This window comes from Sceloporus occidentalis, unplaced genomic scaffold (genome assembly GCF_023333645.1).
Source record: "Sceloporus occidentalis isolate IW3139 unplaced genomic scaffold, rSceOcc1.0.p SCAF_139, whole genome shotgun sequence".
Lineage (NCBI taxonomy): Eukaryota > Metazoa > Chordata > Lepidosauria > Squamata > Phrynosomatidae > Sceloporus > Sceloporus occidentalis.
The window spans coordinates 715,921-729,473 of NW_028317119.1; the positions used below are offsets into that span (position 1 = coordinate 715,921).

At 36.6% G+C, this 13,553-nt stretch overlaps 1 protein-coding gene across 2 annotated transcripts; it reads left to right on the forward strand.

The window, feature by feature from the left end:
• The first annotated feature begins 3,099 nt into the window (after nucleotides 1-3,099).
• LOC149281080 (thiosulfate sulfurtransferase-like) lies at nucleotides 3,100-7,614 on the forward strand. Of its 2 annotated transcripts, XM_089499785.1 has the most exons (3): nucleotides 3,100-3,691; nucleotides 3,916-3,918; nucleotides 7,316-7,614. In XM_089499785.1, exons 1-3 carry the CDS (start codon nucleotides 3,100-3,102, stop codon nucleotides 7,612-7,614), a joined length of 894 nt encoding a protein of 297 aa, XP_089355911.1. The 2 variants fall into 2 exon arrangements, with proteins under 2 accessions (XP_089355911.1, XP_089355912.1); XM_089499786.1 differs by lacking the exon at nucleotides 3,916-3,918.
• Nucleotides 7,615-13,553: the final 5,939 nt, after the last annotated feature.

Here is a 13,553-nt window from a genome sequence, read left to right on the forward strand (position 1 = left end):
GTTAGCAGCAACCAAAATCTGCATTGCACGGAATTGGAAACTAGAAGAACCGCCAACTTGGCCACATATACTAAATCGAATCAATTACCAATATCGAATGGAAAAACATTTTTTAGAACAATATTAAAAAATATGATGTAATCTGGTTACCCTGGTGAAGCCTAATGCTTGGAAATGTTAAAGTTAAAATTTAAAAGTTAAAGAGGTTCTTATTTTTTCCTTGGCAATTTTTCTTTCTCTTCCTCCTTTTTGACTGCCTATATCTTCTATAGTGTTTAGTTGTTTAGTTTACCGCAAACTTGACTGCCTATATTTTCTATAGTGTTTAGTTTACCGCAAACTTGTATGAATGCTAAATATATCACTATATGAAATTATATAATGTATATGAAACAGTAAATATTTTATTTATTATAATTTGTACATTGAGATCTATGAATGCATGAATGTTCCTCTTCATATCGGAAAATTGTATATGTTTCTCTTCCTTTTTCTCTGTCTTTTAATATTACTAATTTATACTGAAAACATCGCCAAAAAATGTATATATTTATATAAAAAAAGGAAATATTTAGTCAGGTATTTGTGCGTATAACGGGCACCTGAGCTTGTAAGTAGGAGGCTTAAGTATGGGGTGACGGTAAGCACTACAGCTACAGATTCATTGCAGCATTGATAGAGCCGGTAACCTCTTACAAATCTAAAATGAACTTAACAAATCTATTCAATGACTATAAGGTTATTCTGGTTTATATTCTACTGGAGTGGTACTTTTAAAGTGTTTGGCCAGTGTTGAGCTCTTGAGTCTTAACAGTACAGTATAGGTGAAAAGAAGAAGCAGACGGCCAGTATAAAAGATGTTTCTATTGTTCTGCTTAGATGCAATGCAGTTTCCTAAAAAACATCTTTGGTGTATCATAGTGCAAGCAGCTGGGAATCTAAAGTTCTATATGCCCCCAATCTAAGATCACAGATGCACAAAAATAAATAATTTAGCACGGATTAGAAAGAATTTCAGAAATTAAAAAAGCAAAATAACAAAAATCATTTAACATAATTATCATCATGTAAGGAACAGAGAACTTTAACTCAATTATGCACCGTGTAGGGTGTATGTTTTTTTAGCATCTTCTCCTAAAAGTTGAGATCTGATCTCAAATTTAGCTGTGATAACCCAACGACCCCTTCTCTTGTCTAAAGTAATGGTAACGTATAATGATAAGACAAAGCCTAGGGAAAGATACTATATTATGAAATATAACAATAACAGTAATGCTTGATGGAATGGAACATGAATATAGAGGACATCAAATCTCTATGGAAACTGCTTCCTTACTCAGATAGAAAGTATCAATGTATAATATATATTAAAAAAAGAAAAAACAAATGCACAAAGGTGAATAAATTGCAAATAATAAAATTTAGAGCCTAGAGAATAACCCCAATAAAAGCCCCCTGTCTTAGACCAAATAATGAAAAAACATGCAAAGATAAAAATATATAAATGAACAATATGTTATACATTAATTAAGCAACATAAAGAAAAAGTGAAAATTAAGGAAATAATTCCAAAAATATATACAAATTGCAAAATTAACAAATTTTAATAAACTAATAATCCAAAGTAAACAAGTAAGCCAGGTAGCAGTAGAGGTTGTCTGCACGCATCACACAGACGTCCACCAGCTGCCCCCTCTTTACACAAGGGAGTCTGGAGCACGGGGCACAAGTCTAGGGATGCATGGTTATTTGGGGGGCATATAGGGGGGTATTTGGCATATAGAGGGGTTTAAGGCATATCTGGGGGGCAGAGTAGCCAGCCGTGGGGCAGATGTGCAGAACTGGTGGGCAGGTTGGCAACTAAAAGGAAATAAAAACAAAAGTGCATTTTTCTCAATCATAGTTTTTATTAACTGAAAAAATAGTTTACATGTGAATTAATATTTACTAGTAAAACTTTTTTTTCCTATAGGATAGCCTTATATTCAGGCTTTTTTTTCCTAAAATAATATTCAAATTTTGGGGGGGTCATCTTATAATCGGGGTCATCTTAGAATCAAGCAAATATGATACTTTTTATATTTAAAGGTAGTTATAGGAGTAAAATAGAACGTGGGCTGTGGAGAATACAGAACAGCTATTATCCTTCTTTTGAATGTTTGTTGTGATTGCAAACAAGGAATGACCAGAATAATTTGTAAAATTTCTTATAAGATATTTTCCTGTATTTTTGTTACTGATGGTGCAGTGGTGAGCCAAACCCGTGATTTTGTTCCATTGTTTCCTCGTGAATTGCCTGTTGACACCTTTAACTACACTGAGTAATGATAGGAAATATTGGTGAGGGCTAAAGGCAGAGGCTAGTACTTCTAGTCATGCATGTGTTTATTACATAGACCAATAAATGTGTTTTCTCTGCAATTGCCCTGTTTAGTGAGGCTGTCAAATCTTTGCATGCAGGAAAAGAGGAGACATGGGTTTTTAACGTGGGTCTATGATGTGACACCATTACCCACCTATCATGGGTGGTGTTAGGCATGATATCACACATGCATGAATCTGACATATACACTGCGACAATTCAGTAGCTACTATACCAGAGGTTTAATATTCTCTTATAGTTTTATTAAATTTGATCTGTGCACAAATAGTAAATGCTACATTAAAGTAACAAAATAAGCCAGTAAATGTAATGATGTTTACTATTTAAAATGAGCAATATACAGTATATATATGTATTAGAAACCACCTGTTCACGTCACTGATTTATTTTAAAATCGTGCATTACTGCCCCCTGTAAGCAGTTAATGGGCATATAAAAAAAGGAATATAAGCTTGATTGAGTCTGCTTTATACACTTACCAAAAGCAGTTTTTGCATAACAGCCCACAAAACACATTTCATTCAGTAGGGGCTTATAGGAAATATAACTGCAGTTTCTTCCAGCATGGAAGGCGGTTAAACACAAACTTAACAAGCAAGGGAGTGTCGCCCTGCCCCTAAATAGGATGCCCGGAGTATTTTGCCAGCAGAGTGTCCTGCCCCCTCTAATCCAATGTGAAAACACAGCTCACTGCTTTCTCCCCAGTCTCTGAGAACATGACACAACAACTGCTCTCCAGGGCTTTAGTTTCTATCAACTGGCTAGCAGGAGCCCTAAAAAACCACCAGTCTGCACCATCCCTAAGGGTATTGGATGCATCATTTTATTTCCCTCCGATCAGAGATGGACGGAAAGAGTTTGCTGAGCAGCACATTCCAGGTGCATTGTATTTTGATATAGATGAATGTAAAAACAAGGAGTCTCCTTATGAAGTGATGTTGCCCAGTGAGTCCAGCTTTGCAAAATATGTAGGCAACCTTGGCATCAACAACAATAGCCATGTTGTGATCTACGATGCAGATCACCTTGGTATGTACTATGCGCCAAGGGTCTGGTGGATGTTTAGGGTTTTCGGGCACCATAAGGTGTCCATCCTGAATGGTGGGTTAAGGAATTGGCTGAAGCAAGGGTTGCCTGTAACATCAGAGGAGACGAAGGTGAAGCCTGAGACATTCCATGCAGTTCTAAACTCCTCTCTTGTGAAAAACTTTGAGGACATTGAGAAAAACATAAGCAGCTGTCAGTTCCAACTGGTGGATTCTCGCTCAGAGGGGAGGTACACAGGAACTGAGCCCGAACCAGGAGAGGGTAAGTTGATGAAGACAAGGGGTGCTCTGCATTAGGCTGTGTTAAGTTTCTGGCAGGCAGTTCTAGGGCCACAAATATAAAGTAAACATGTTTACACGCTAATGTAAAAAGACTTTGCAAACTTTTAAATTATATGCTTGCATTGGAGCATAGGAATTTATTATGCCATTAAACACATGCAACCAAAACCTGAGTAGTGAAGCAATTGGCAAATTTAACTACAGTTGGTAGTAGTTAAACAATAACATTTTAGGAAGTAGAGAGCTTTCTGTCACAAGAGCAACATCTGTTACCGGAAAGCATAAAGAGAAAATGTTTCTGTGCTAAATTATGGAGAGCATGCACTAACTCATGTAAGACTTTAGAGCTAAGGTTAATACATTACATACACTTACTAATACTTCATCCAAGGAAGTATTACTTTATGGAGAGGGTGCTGGGCACATCTTTCCAGCAGTAGTGTTTAAGAAAATTTAAGATAATACAAGGAGTCCAAAGGTCCCAATAAAGTTTGCAGTTTTACAGAATCTAGAATCATTTATTATAGTAAATGATTTACTATCTGCCATCATGTTACATATGCTTCTTCAGAATTGCCGTCTTCAGTTCTAGAAGTTTTCTTGGGAACAATTAAGAACCAACACAGACTGCTGCTCAGACTTTACCTGTGTACACATTTTGCATTTGACACAATCTTCCAAAGGAGCGTCTTACTGCAACAGGACAGGAAAGCACACTGTAGTGTATGTCCACAAATGTACCTTGTGTCTCTGTGACATAGCTATTTTAAAACTAAGAATAGCTTCAAGGCTATATGCCTCAATTTTAGTAAGTTGAATAATGATAATTTTTCCCATAATGTGCCAGACGGGAGCTCAATCTATGTTTTAAAGCTTGTGTGAGACATATTTTTACTAATGCTTCATTGGCTTCAGTACAATGTAATAGTTAATCAGGGAACCGTTCCTTTTTACACTACGGAGGCTGTGCCGGCTCTCCACACATTTCACCAGAAGGCATGGATGTCGTATCCCAGAGCTCTGTTTCTTAAAGGCACACAGTGCCCTTTAGTGTACTGGACATCTGACCACAGAGCTGGAAAGCGACTAAAGGGCACTGCTCTAGGGCTGCCCCAAAGGTAAATACACCACTGACTGTGTCAGCAAGCTTAGGGTACAAAATTAAATAATTAACTTTTTTAAGTTTATACTTTGTGCAATAGTTACAGTAACACAGATAGAAATATTGAATTTTAACTTTTAAGTAGGTTTTAAGGAACACTTTTAAAGAGCAATTTAAAATGAATTTTCACTATTCGGATACAGTGCTTCTATTTTTACATATTTCTCACACTTAGGTGTTTCAGATCATTACACTAATTTTAATATTAGACAAAGATAGTAAAGGATAGCATTAGTAAACAGAAAATGTAGTTTTTAAATGAATATATCATGTATAGAAGGAAAAAAGCTTTCTATTGGCCCTGTGTATATTTAATTGCCCTCTTAGTTTTTAAATCAACCAAATTTAATTGATACTAGAGTTTCATTTTACTAGACACACCTACGCACGATTACTCCCAGCTCTGTTGAATCTAAACATCAATTAAAAAGAAGTGAAGTAGGCTAAAAGGTCTCAAAAAGCAGCATGATGCAGTGATCTAAAGAAATTCAAGAACAGATGAGAAATAAAGTCATTGACAGGCACTGCGACACCAGCGAACCATGGTTATCTAAGAAAACTTGGAACAGATATGAACCCTCCCAGGAGTGGTCGACTTTTCAAAATTCCTACAAGAGTGCACAACTCATCTAAGAGGTCACAAAAGAATCCAGACTAACATGTAAAGAACTGTAGGTCTCACTTGCCTCAGTTAAGTATTCACAATTCCACAATAGGAAAGAGACTGTACAAAAACAGCATCTATGAGAGTGTTTCAAGGTGAAAACCACCTGACAAAAAACACAAAGATGTTCTCACATTTGTCAAGAGTGTCCTGTTAAATCTGACGTTAAACTAACACAGCATTCCACAATAAGAACATCATACAACAGTCAAACATGGTGGTGGTTGTGTGATGATCTAGGACTCCATTACTGCTTCAGTACTTGTTGACATGCCATAACTGATGAAACCATGAATTCTGCTCTCTAGCACAAAAAGAGACTTTTTAGCCATGAGATTGTTGCCTAAAACTCAAGTGCAGTTGGGTTATGCAGCAGGACAATGATACGAAGCAAATAAGCAAGTCTACCTCTGAATGGCTCAAAATAAACAAAATGAAGGTTTTAAAGTGGCCTAGTCAAAATCCTCACTTGATTGTGATTGAAATGCTCGCCCCCCCCCCACACACACTGTGGCTAAATTAAAACAATTTTGCCAAAAAGAGTGGGGTAAATTTCCTTCACAGCATGTAAAATACTGGTTGCCAGTTATTGCAAATGTTTGATTTTTTTGGTTTTACATGTTACAGGTTTAGGGTGATATGGGTTTTAAATAACTCTTTAAATTCAATGTTTTAAATGAACATTTAAAAGCTGCAAGTTGTGTTACTTTCTGTAGGAGCAGCCAGTGACTAATGACAACCAGTTCATTGTCTGCAAACAAGATGAAATTTATCAGTGAAGTTGAACACTTAACTTTCAACTCACATGCACTCCACTAAATTTGCAAACTGCAATGCTTTGATATAGTGACAAATTCCCCTTTAACAATGTTACTGCTAATTTGTAATCAACGACTTCACTGAAAAGACAAACAAATGTAGAGATTATGGATCCCATTAAATGATAAGCCCAAATGGCTAGGTACTAGTTAAAGGACTAGTCTGGCTTCCCCTTCAATGTTATAGACCAGTTTATTAGAAAAAAACATTTATGATTAGTACAAGCAACCAACGTTAAGTATCGCACACCTTGTTACACCATGAAGTACCTTGTTACCCCCTGCATGTTAGCACAGGTAGCTAGTTGCAGTCACATAACCATAGTATAGATACATTCAGTTAGCATATGCAATTGCATGTCAACATCAGTCATATTTATGCAAAATCAGTGGCACACATACAAATATGTACCTCCCGGAAGTATTCTTGCCGGGCTTCCAAGTAGGTTGGATGCACACACCCTCCTATTGGCATACAGATACAAATATATAGACTAAAATTAATATGGGAACACAAATGGGCATTTTCACTATGAAGTTGAGTGTTTGGCCGAGCTTTTGCTTAATTCGGCTGACCAGATATGACTTCACTCACTCACTCACTCACTCACTTACACTCACAAAACAACTTGCAGGCAGACTGCTATGATTGCCTTCATTCAGATGTATAACTAGAGATGGAAGAGGTACAACCATCCAGGGCATAGCAGAGGAAAGCCTGTTGCATTTGTGAATTTCCTATGTCCTAATTAGATACCTTTGTCAATGGTATATAATATTATGATTATCTAATAGTTTACAATTCCACACAATTCTGTGTTCTGTAGTGTATATGGATGTCAATGGATTTACTTTATTTGACTGGACACATTATTGCAACATGTTTGAAAAAAGAGTCTGAATCTGACATGTTTGAACTCCATGTATGTATTTTCTTAATTTATTTTGTTCTTATTTTAGGTGTTGACCCAGGTCACATTCCCAATTCTCTAAACCTCCCATTCACCAGTTTCTTGACAGAAGAAGGTTATCAAAAGTCCCCTGATGAGATCCTGCATCTCTTCAAGGATAAAGGGATTGACCTTAACAAACCTCTGACTATTACTTGCCGGCGTGGTGTCACTGCATGTCAGCTGGCTCTGGCATCCTTCATACTAGGCAAGGAGGACACTGCCATCTATGATGGCTCCTGGTTTGAATGGTTCTATCGGGCCAAACCAGAGAATAAGATCTCACAGTGGAGTAGCCAGAAAAGCTAAACAAGTTAAACTTGTTACTGTTGATAAGGCTGTATAGCTGCATTAGGTAGAATGCTTGTTTGCTTGAGTCATAGATGAGATTTCATTAAAATGTTGTTTACCTGCTTTACAGTATGGTTGCCTGTTCAAAATCAAATTTTCTTATTTCTATGTTGATTTAATAACAAAATAAAATTTTAAATTGTATTAACAACATAAACATTTCTCTTTTATTGGGGGGTTGGTGGAAGTTAAAAAATGCACCATGGACTTCAATGGGATCCATTCAAGTAAATGGACGAAGTATATTGGTTTACAACTGGATATATTCTCATAGGCCCAAGAGTGAATTTTTGGTATTGTTTTTTATTCATTTAAATTCAAGTGATTTTTGTCCTTATGAATAATGAGATTCCTGCATAAAAGGTTGCACTAGGACTAGACTTGGGCTCCAGGGGGGTCTTCGTGTTTGTTTTTTCTGATTTTGTATAAGGGGTTAATACGGGGTTAACGCATACCACAGCAGCTCTGGCACCAGGAGTTTAAATGTCCGTATGAGCAACTCTATTGGTCGCCAGAAGGGGGCTCGTCTGCCACCAACCAACGCTTGATGGCAGACGAGCCCCCAGCTGGCGACCAATAGAGTCGCTTGTACAGACTTTTAAACTCCTGGTGCCGTAACTTGCCTGTTATGGTGATCTTAAGTATTTAAGACTGTCTTTAACCTGTCACAGTTGTCTGAAATGAGTTCAAATAAACTGCTAGAGCAAGGCCTCTGCGCTCTTTGTTACGGCTTGAGTATCATACAGTATGTAAGATCTCTGGAGGTGATAGTCAATAATCATTGCAAAAGTTTAAACTACCTATAACAATCAATAATGAGGGTGAGCGATGTGTAGACTCATTGTCAGATTACATAGAGATATAATACATCTAAATGTATTCTACAGCTGTGTAGAAAATTAGATTTTCATTTCATGCTGTGCACAGCCTTTGTAATGTGGCAGCCGAAGAAAAGATTGTCAATACTGAGTTAACCAAAGATCTGTCAACAACTATACAAAAATGAATCCTCTCCAACAGCGAAGATTATTCAATTTTTTACTCCTCCTAGTGCCACATATAGCACGTTATTTTTAACTATTTAATGTCTCTACTAAAGTCTACTGATTATTACATATCTATTATTATAATAAAATATACTTTAGAATTTAACAAAAATCTAAAAGCCACAAAGAAAGTCGATACACAGTGGTCAATCCTGGTAACCATATGACTTGCCCTGCATGCATACATTAGAACACTGAAATCAAGTTTACAGACCAAGTATATAGTCTACAACAGAAGATGATTTTGTCTTGCGTCCTCATGTGCATACAAATATGTACTCCCATAGCTTGCATTTGTTCCAGTTCTCTCTTCTGTTACTTCTTCTCTAGTATTTTAGAATATACACTACAGGACTGCAAATAGTTCTCGAATTCGACTTTTTAAGATGCAGTGCAGTTTTGGTTGATAACAGAGCTGGAGGCTACATTTGAGAAACTATAATCAAGAAACAGAAGTATATAAGTAATTGCTAAAACACGTATTCATATATTACAAGTTACAGTTGTGTGAAAAAGAAATTATACCCTCTTTGAATGCTATGTTTTTACTTATCAGGACATAACAAGCATCTGTTCCTTAGCAGGTCTATAAATTAGGTAAATACAACCTCAGGTGAACAAAAATAAAGTCAAAATTGTGAAGCCATGTGAAAAAAATACACCCTTACTACTTCCATAGGAATTTAGATGCTAAGTATCAGATTGGTGTTGCTAATCAAATGCCCTTGATTAATTTATCATCAGCAGGTGTGACCACCTCTATAAAAGCCAATGTTTTAGCAGTTTGTTGGTCTGGAGCATTCAGATGTGTGTTAACACAATGTCAATGAGGAAAGACATCAGTAATGATCTTAGAGAACCAATTGTTGTGACTCATCAATCTGAAAGGGGTTATAAGGCCATTTCCAAACAATTGAAACATTATTCTATAGTGAGAAAGATTACTCAAAAGTGGAAACCATTTAAGACAGTTGCCAATCTTTCCAGGAGTGGACATAAAAAACAAAAGCTCCTTCACGTGAGAAATGTGATAAATAAATATATATATGTATACCCTACACGTTCTGCTGCTCCCGTATAACACTCCTCACAAGTGTTTAGAGAATCAGTATGTCAGAAAAAAGGGGGGCCCCTTTTTTCTGACATACAGGAGTGGACATCCCAGCAAATTCACCCTAAGGTCAGACCATGCGATGCTCAGAGAAAAAACCCAAGAGTTACATCTCCTACACTACAGGCCTCAGTTAGCAGGTTAAATGTTAAAATTCTAGTCGACCATGACCTCCTCTGTATACCAAAGTATTCTAGAGTCAAATGTGAGGCCATCTGTCCGACAGCTAAAGCTTGGACGAAATTGGGTCATGGAACAGGATAATGATCCCAAGCACAGCAACAAATCTACAACAGAATGGCTGAAAAATAAAAGAATCAAGGTGTTGTAATGACCCAGTCAAAGTCCAGAACTCAACCTGAAATGCTTTGGCAGGACCTTAAGAGAGCTGTGCATAAAGTCTGCAAACCTCAATGAACTGAAGCAAAGTTGTAAAGAAGAGCCGGTTAAAATTCTTCCACAACAATGTGTGGGGCTCATAAAGTCAAACAGAAAACAATTACTTCAAGTTAATGCTGCTAAAGGTGGTTCTACAAGTTATTGTACTCATGGGCATAGGAACCCATAATGAAGAAATCCCCCCCCAGGGTCCTAGGAATTCCCCCAATCGAAACTCGGCACCCAGGCGGAAGAGAGAGAAGGGCGCAGAGGGGTCGCTCATGAAAGAGTTTTCAGCAACCGCTCTGCACCCTTCTGTATCTTCTTCTCCCTGCCGCCACCCGCCTCAGCGCTGCCCTGCCTGCGGTGGTGGAAGCGCGAGGACTCTGTGCTGGTGCCGATGCTTCTTGCCGAGTGCTGGAATATGACGTCATATGCTGGTGCTCTGCAGTGAAGCTGTGCGTAGTGCAGAGCAGAGAGACAGAGGGCTTGTGCTCCCACTGCAGGACTTCAGCAAGGTAAGTGAACTTGAAAGTGGGAGGGAGTGATCGCATGGAGGGGGGCCCAAGGAAATGCTTGCCTAGGGTCCAATTTTTCAATATTTTAAAAAATGTTTTTGTTACAAAGATTAGCTGTTTTCTCATATCTAATGTATTGAACGTATTATTTTACGTTCCAAGTTATAAATTATTGTACTTGTTTGCAAAAAAAGAGATGGGGAGAAAGTGGGGTAGGGTATAGTGAGGAAAGAGGTATCTGATGTTGAAAAATGCTATCCCCCCAGATTGTTAGGGGTTCCTAAGCCCATGATTGCACTTTTGTACAGTTGTACTTAGTTTTTCACACATGGCTTTATTTTTGTTGAATAAATCATGACACCATGTAAAATGCCATGTGTTGTTCATCTGAGGTTGTATGAATGAATTGGGTTAGTTACCGTCGGAAGTAAATATTTCCAAACCTGCAATGTAGTGACATGTATTAAACATAGATATATTTAAGACTAAAAATGCTTAACCTACAGATCATCCTTTCATTCATTGAGAAACTCAAAGCACAAACTATAGCCATTTAAAAACAAATATATAATAATGTTCTTATATGTCCTCTTCCATCAGGTTCATACATGAGTTAATGTATTGCTTATGAAACACATTTTAAAGGATTTTTTGGGTTGTTTTTTTATATTATTTTATTTATTATTTTGACACGAGGAAAGGTTATATTACAGTGACAATAGGAAGTTGCAGCTCCTTTTTTCAAACCCACAATAGTAATGTTTAATTGATGTGACAAGCACATAATTCTTGTAAAAAAGCAAAACCCATACATGTAAACATCTTCATATTGACTTTATGTATGGACTGTTTAATTTGTATTTGAGATGTTTTGAAGAAATATCCCTTCTTGGTACATTATGATCAAGGAGGTTCTTAATTTAAATTCTAACATCACTGTTACAGACAAAGCCCTTATTTCCTCATATATTGTACGATATTTACTTCACTATAGTACTGTTGTCCTGTAATTGTACATACACTTCTTGCTCTTTATATATATTTTTAATTAAAAATTGTCTGACAATGCTTCTGCCTAGCACTATGTGAGAGTGCCTCCTATGGGTAACAAAAACACCCAAAGCAATAGTAGGTGTCACCATAACAACTACAACAAAAAAAGTTTCTTGGAAACCAGTTAACTTAGGAACAGTGACATTGAATCTACACGGCCTGTGTGTTTTCAGAACTGTGAATGCCCTGTATGGCTGTCACAGGCACAGGTGTGAAAATAGATCACATTATATGCTGATGAGTGGGGGGCAACTGAGTCCTTGCTATTAAGCATCAAGATATTAACATGCAAATGTTCTTCAGAATGAGTAAGTAAGCCTTCCAGTTTATATAAAAATACCACTTAATAATTTTTAACCTATAATGGCTTGATTTTTTGGCTTGCTAAATACAATTTCCTTATGGTGTTTAAAAGTTAATAATATTTCAGCATGGAGGCCAACAATGATTTATTAAATGCCCCCCCTGCGGAATGTATTTTTTTTATTTTTCTTAGGCGTTCCCAGTACAGTTCTGGGCTCCTAGCCTATGCTCACTATGGACAGAAAGGAATTCATCTTAAAGGTCTGTTTGTTCCTTAGTTTTATACGGACAGACTCCAAAGCAGTTACACTGACTTAAATCCCCAAAATACAACTTTTGTTTCAGTAAATAAATGTAATTATTGCATATATTATATTATATATTTACATAAGTAAAGATACATACAGTGCAGTTGCAATTTGTATTGTTGTATTGTAATGCAACAATTTTGCTTTTTAGCTTTTAACCATACCCTACCTGGAGTGGGAATCTATATTTTCTGTGTCTATTATAGTTAATAATAAGATCAATATGATGCAGTTGGATAATATTTTTTATCCTCTTTTATACTACAGAAGAATCAAATAAATATTTGTGAACCCGTTCAATAACTGCAAAATCCAGATTCTCCTGTACCAGGCCCACTTCTTCTACAGTACTATTAGGGGCCATCATTCCATTAATGGATGGAAAAGAGACACAGTTGTCAGAAACAACAGAAAATAGTTTGATACCAACTAACATTAGGCACAAGTATGGCACTTCCTTGGTGGACCAACTGATCTCTACAGACCAAGTAAGCTTGGTTACAATTAATTTGAACTAAACAGTAGTGCCACACTTTTAACTAATTCCTCCACTTCATTTAGGTGAAGCGTACATTGAACAAATCAGAGAAGTCGACAACACACTCCCTGGGCTATCCAATTCCCAGACCAATCTTGAAACCATGGCTTGCTGAAAAAAATCCACACCGAGTATACTATGAGTTGGGACAGTGTCTCCGAACTAACATTTTCCCAGGTCTAACACAAGAATTCATGTCATACTTACTTTAACTTTCCGCTTTAGTATATTGTTTCAATATTAAAATCTAGCCCACAGGAGAATATTTGCAAAATAGTGAGTTGTGGGTGAATAAATATGAAATTATTGATTTTACCAGTTATTTTTTATGGCAAGAAAGGTTTGCATTGAGACAGAATAATGCATTTAAATGATTACATTTTATGAATTTTGTCTACCTACAACTCAATATTTAATAAAGACTCATCTGCCATTTTTCCTATGTAAGTAACTTGCAAATGCTAGAATGCATAAGCAAATTCAACAAAGTTGTACAAAGCTCAAACAAACATTTGGGTATTCATTTTCCTTTCACCTAATCTATTTAAGAAATGCTAAGCAAAATCCCAAAATTTTTTTTTCACCTTTTCCTTATTTTTTTAATAAATGACTTATACTAAATGCTGGATTATATATATATAT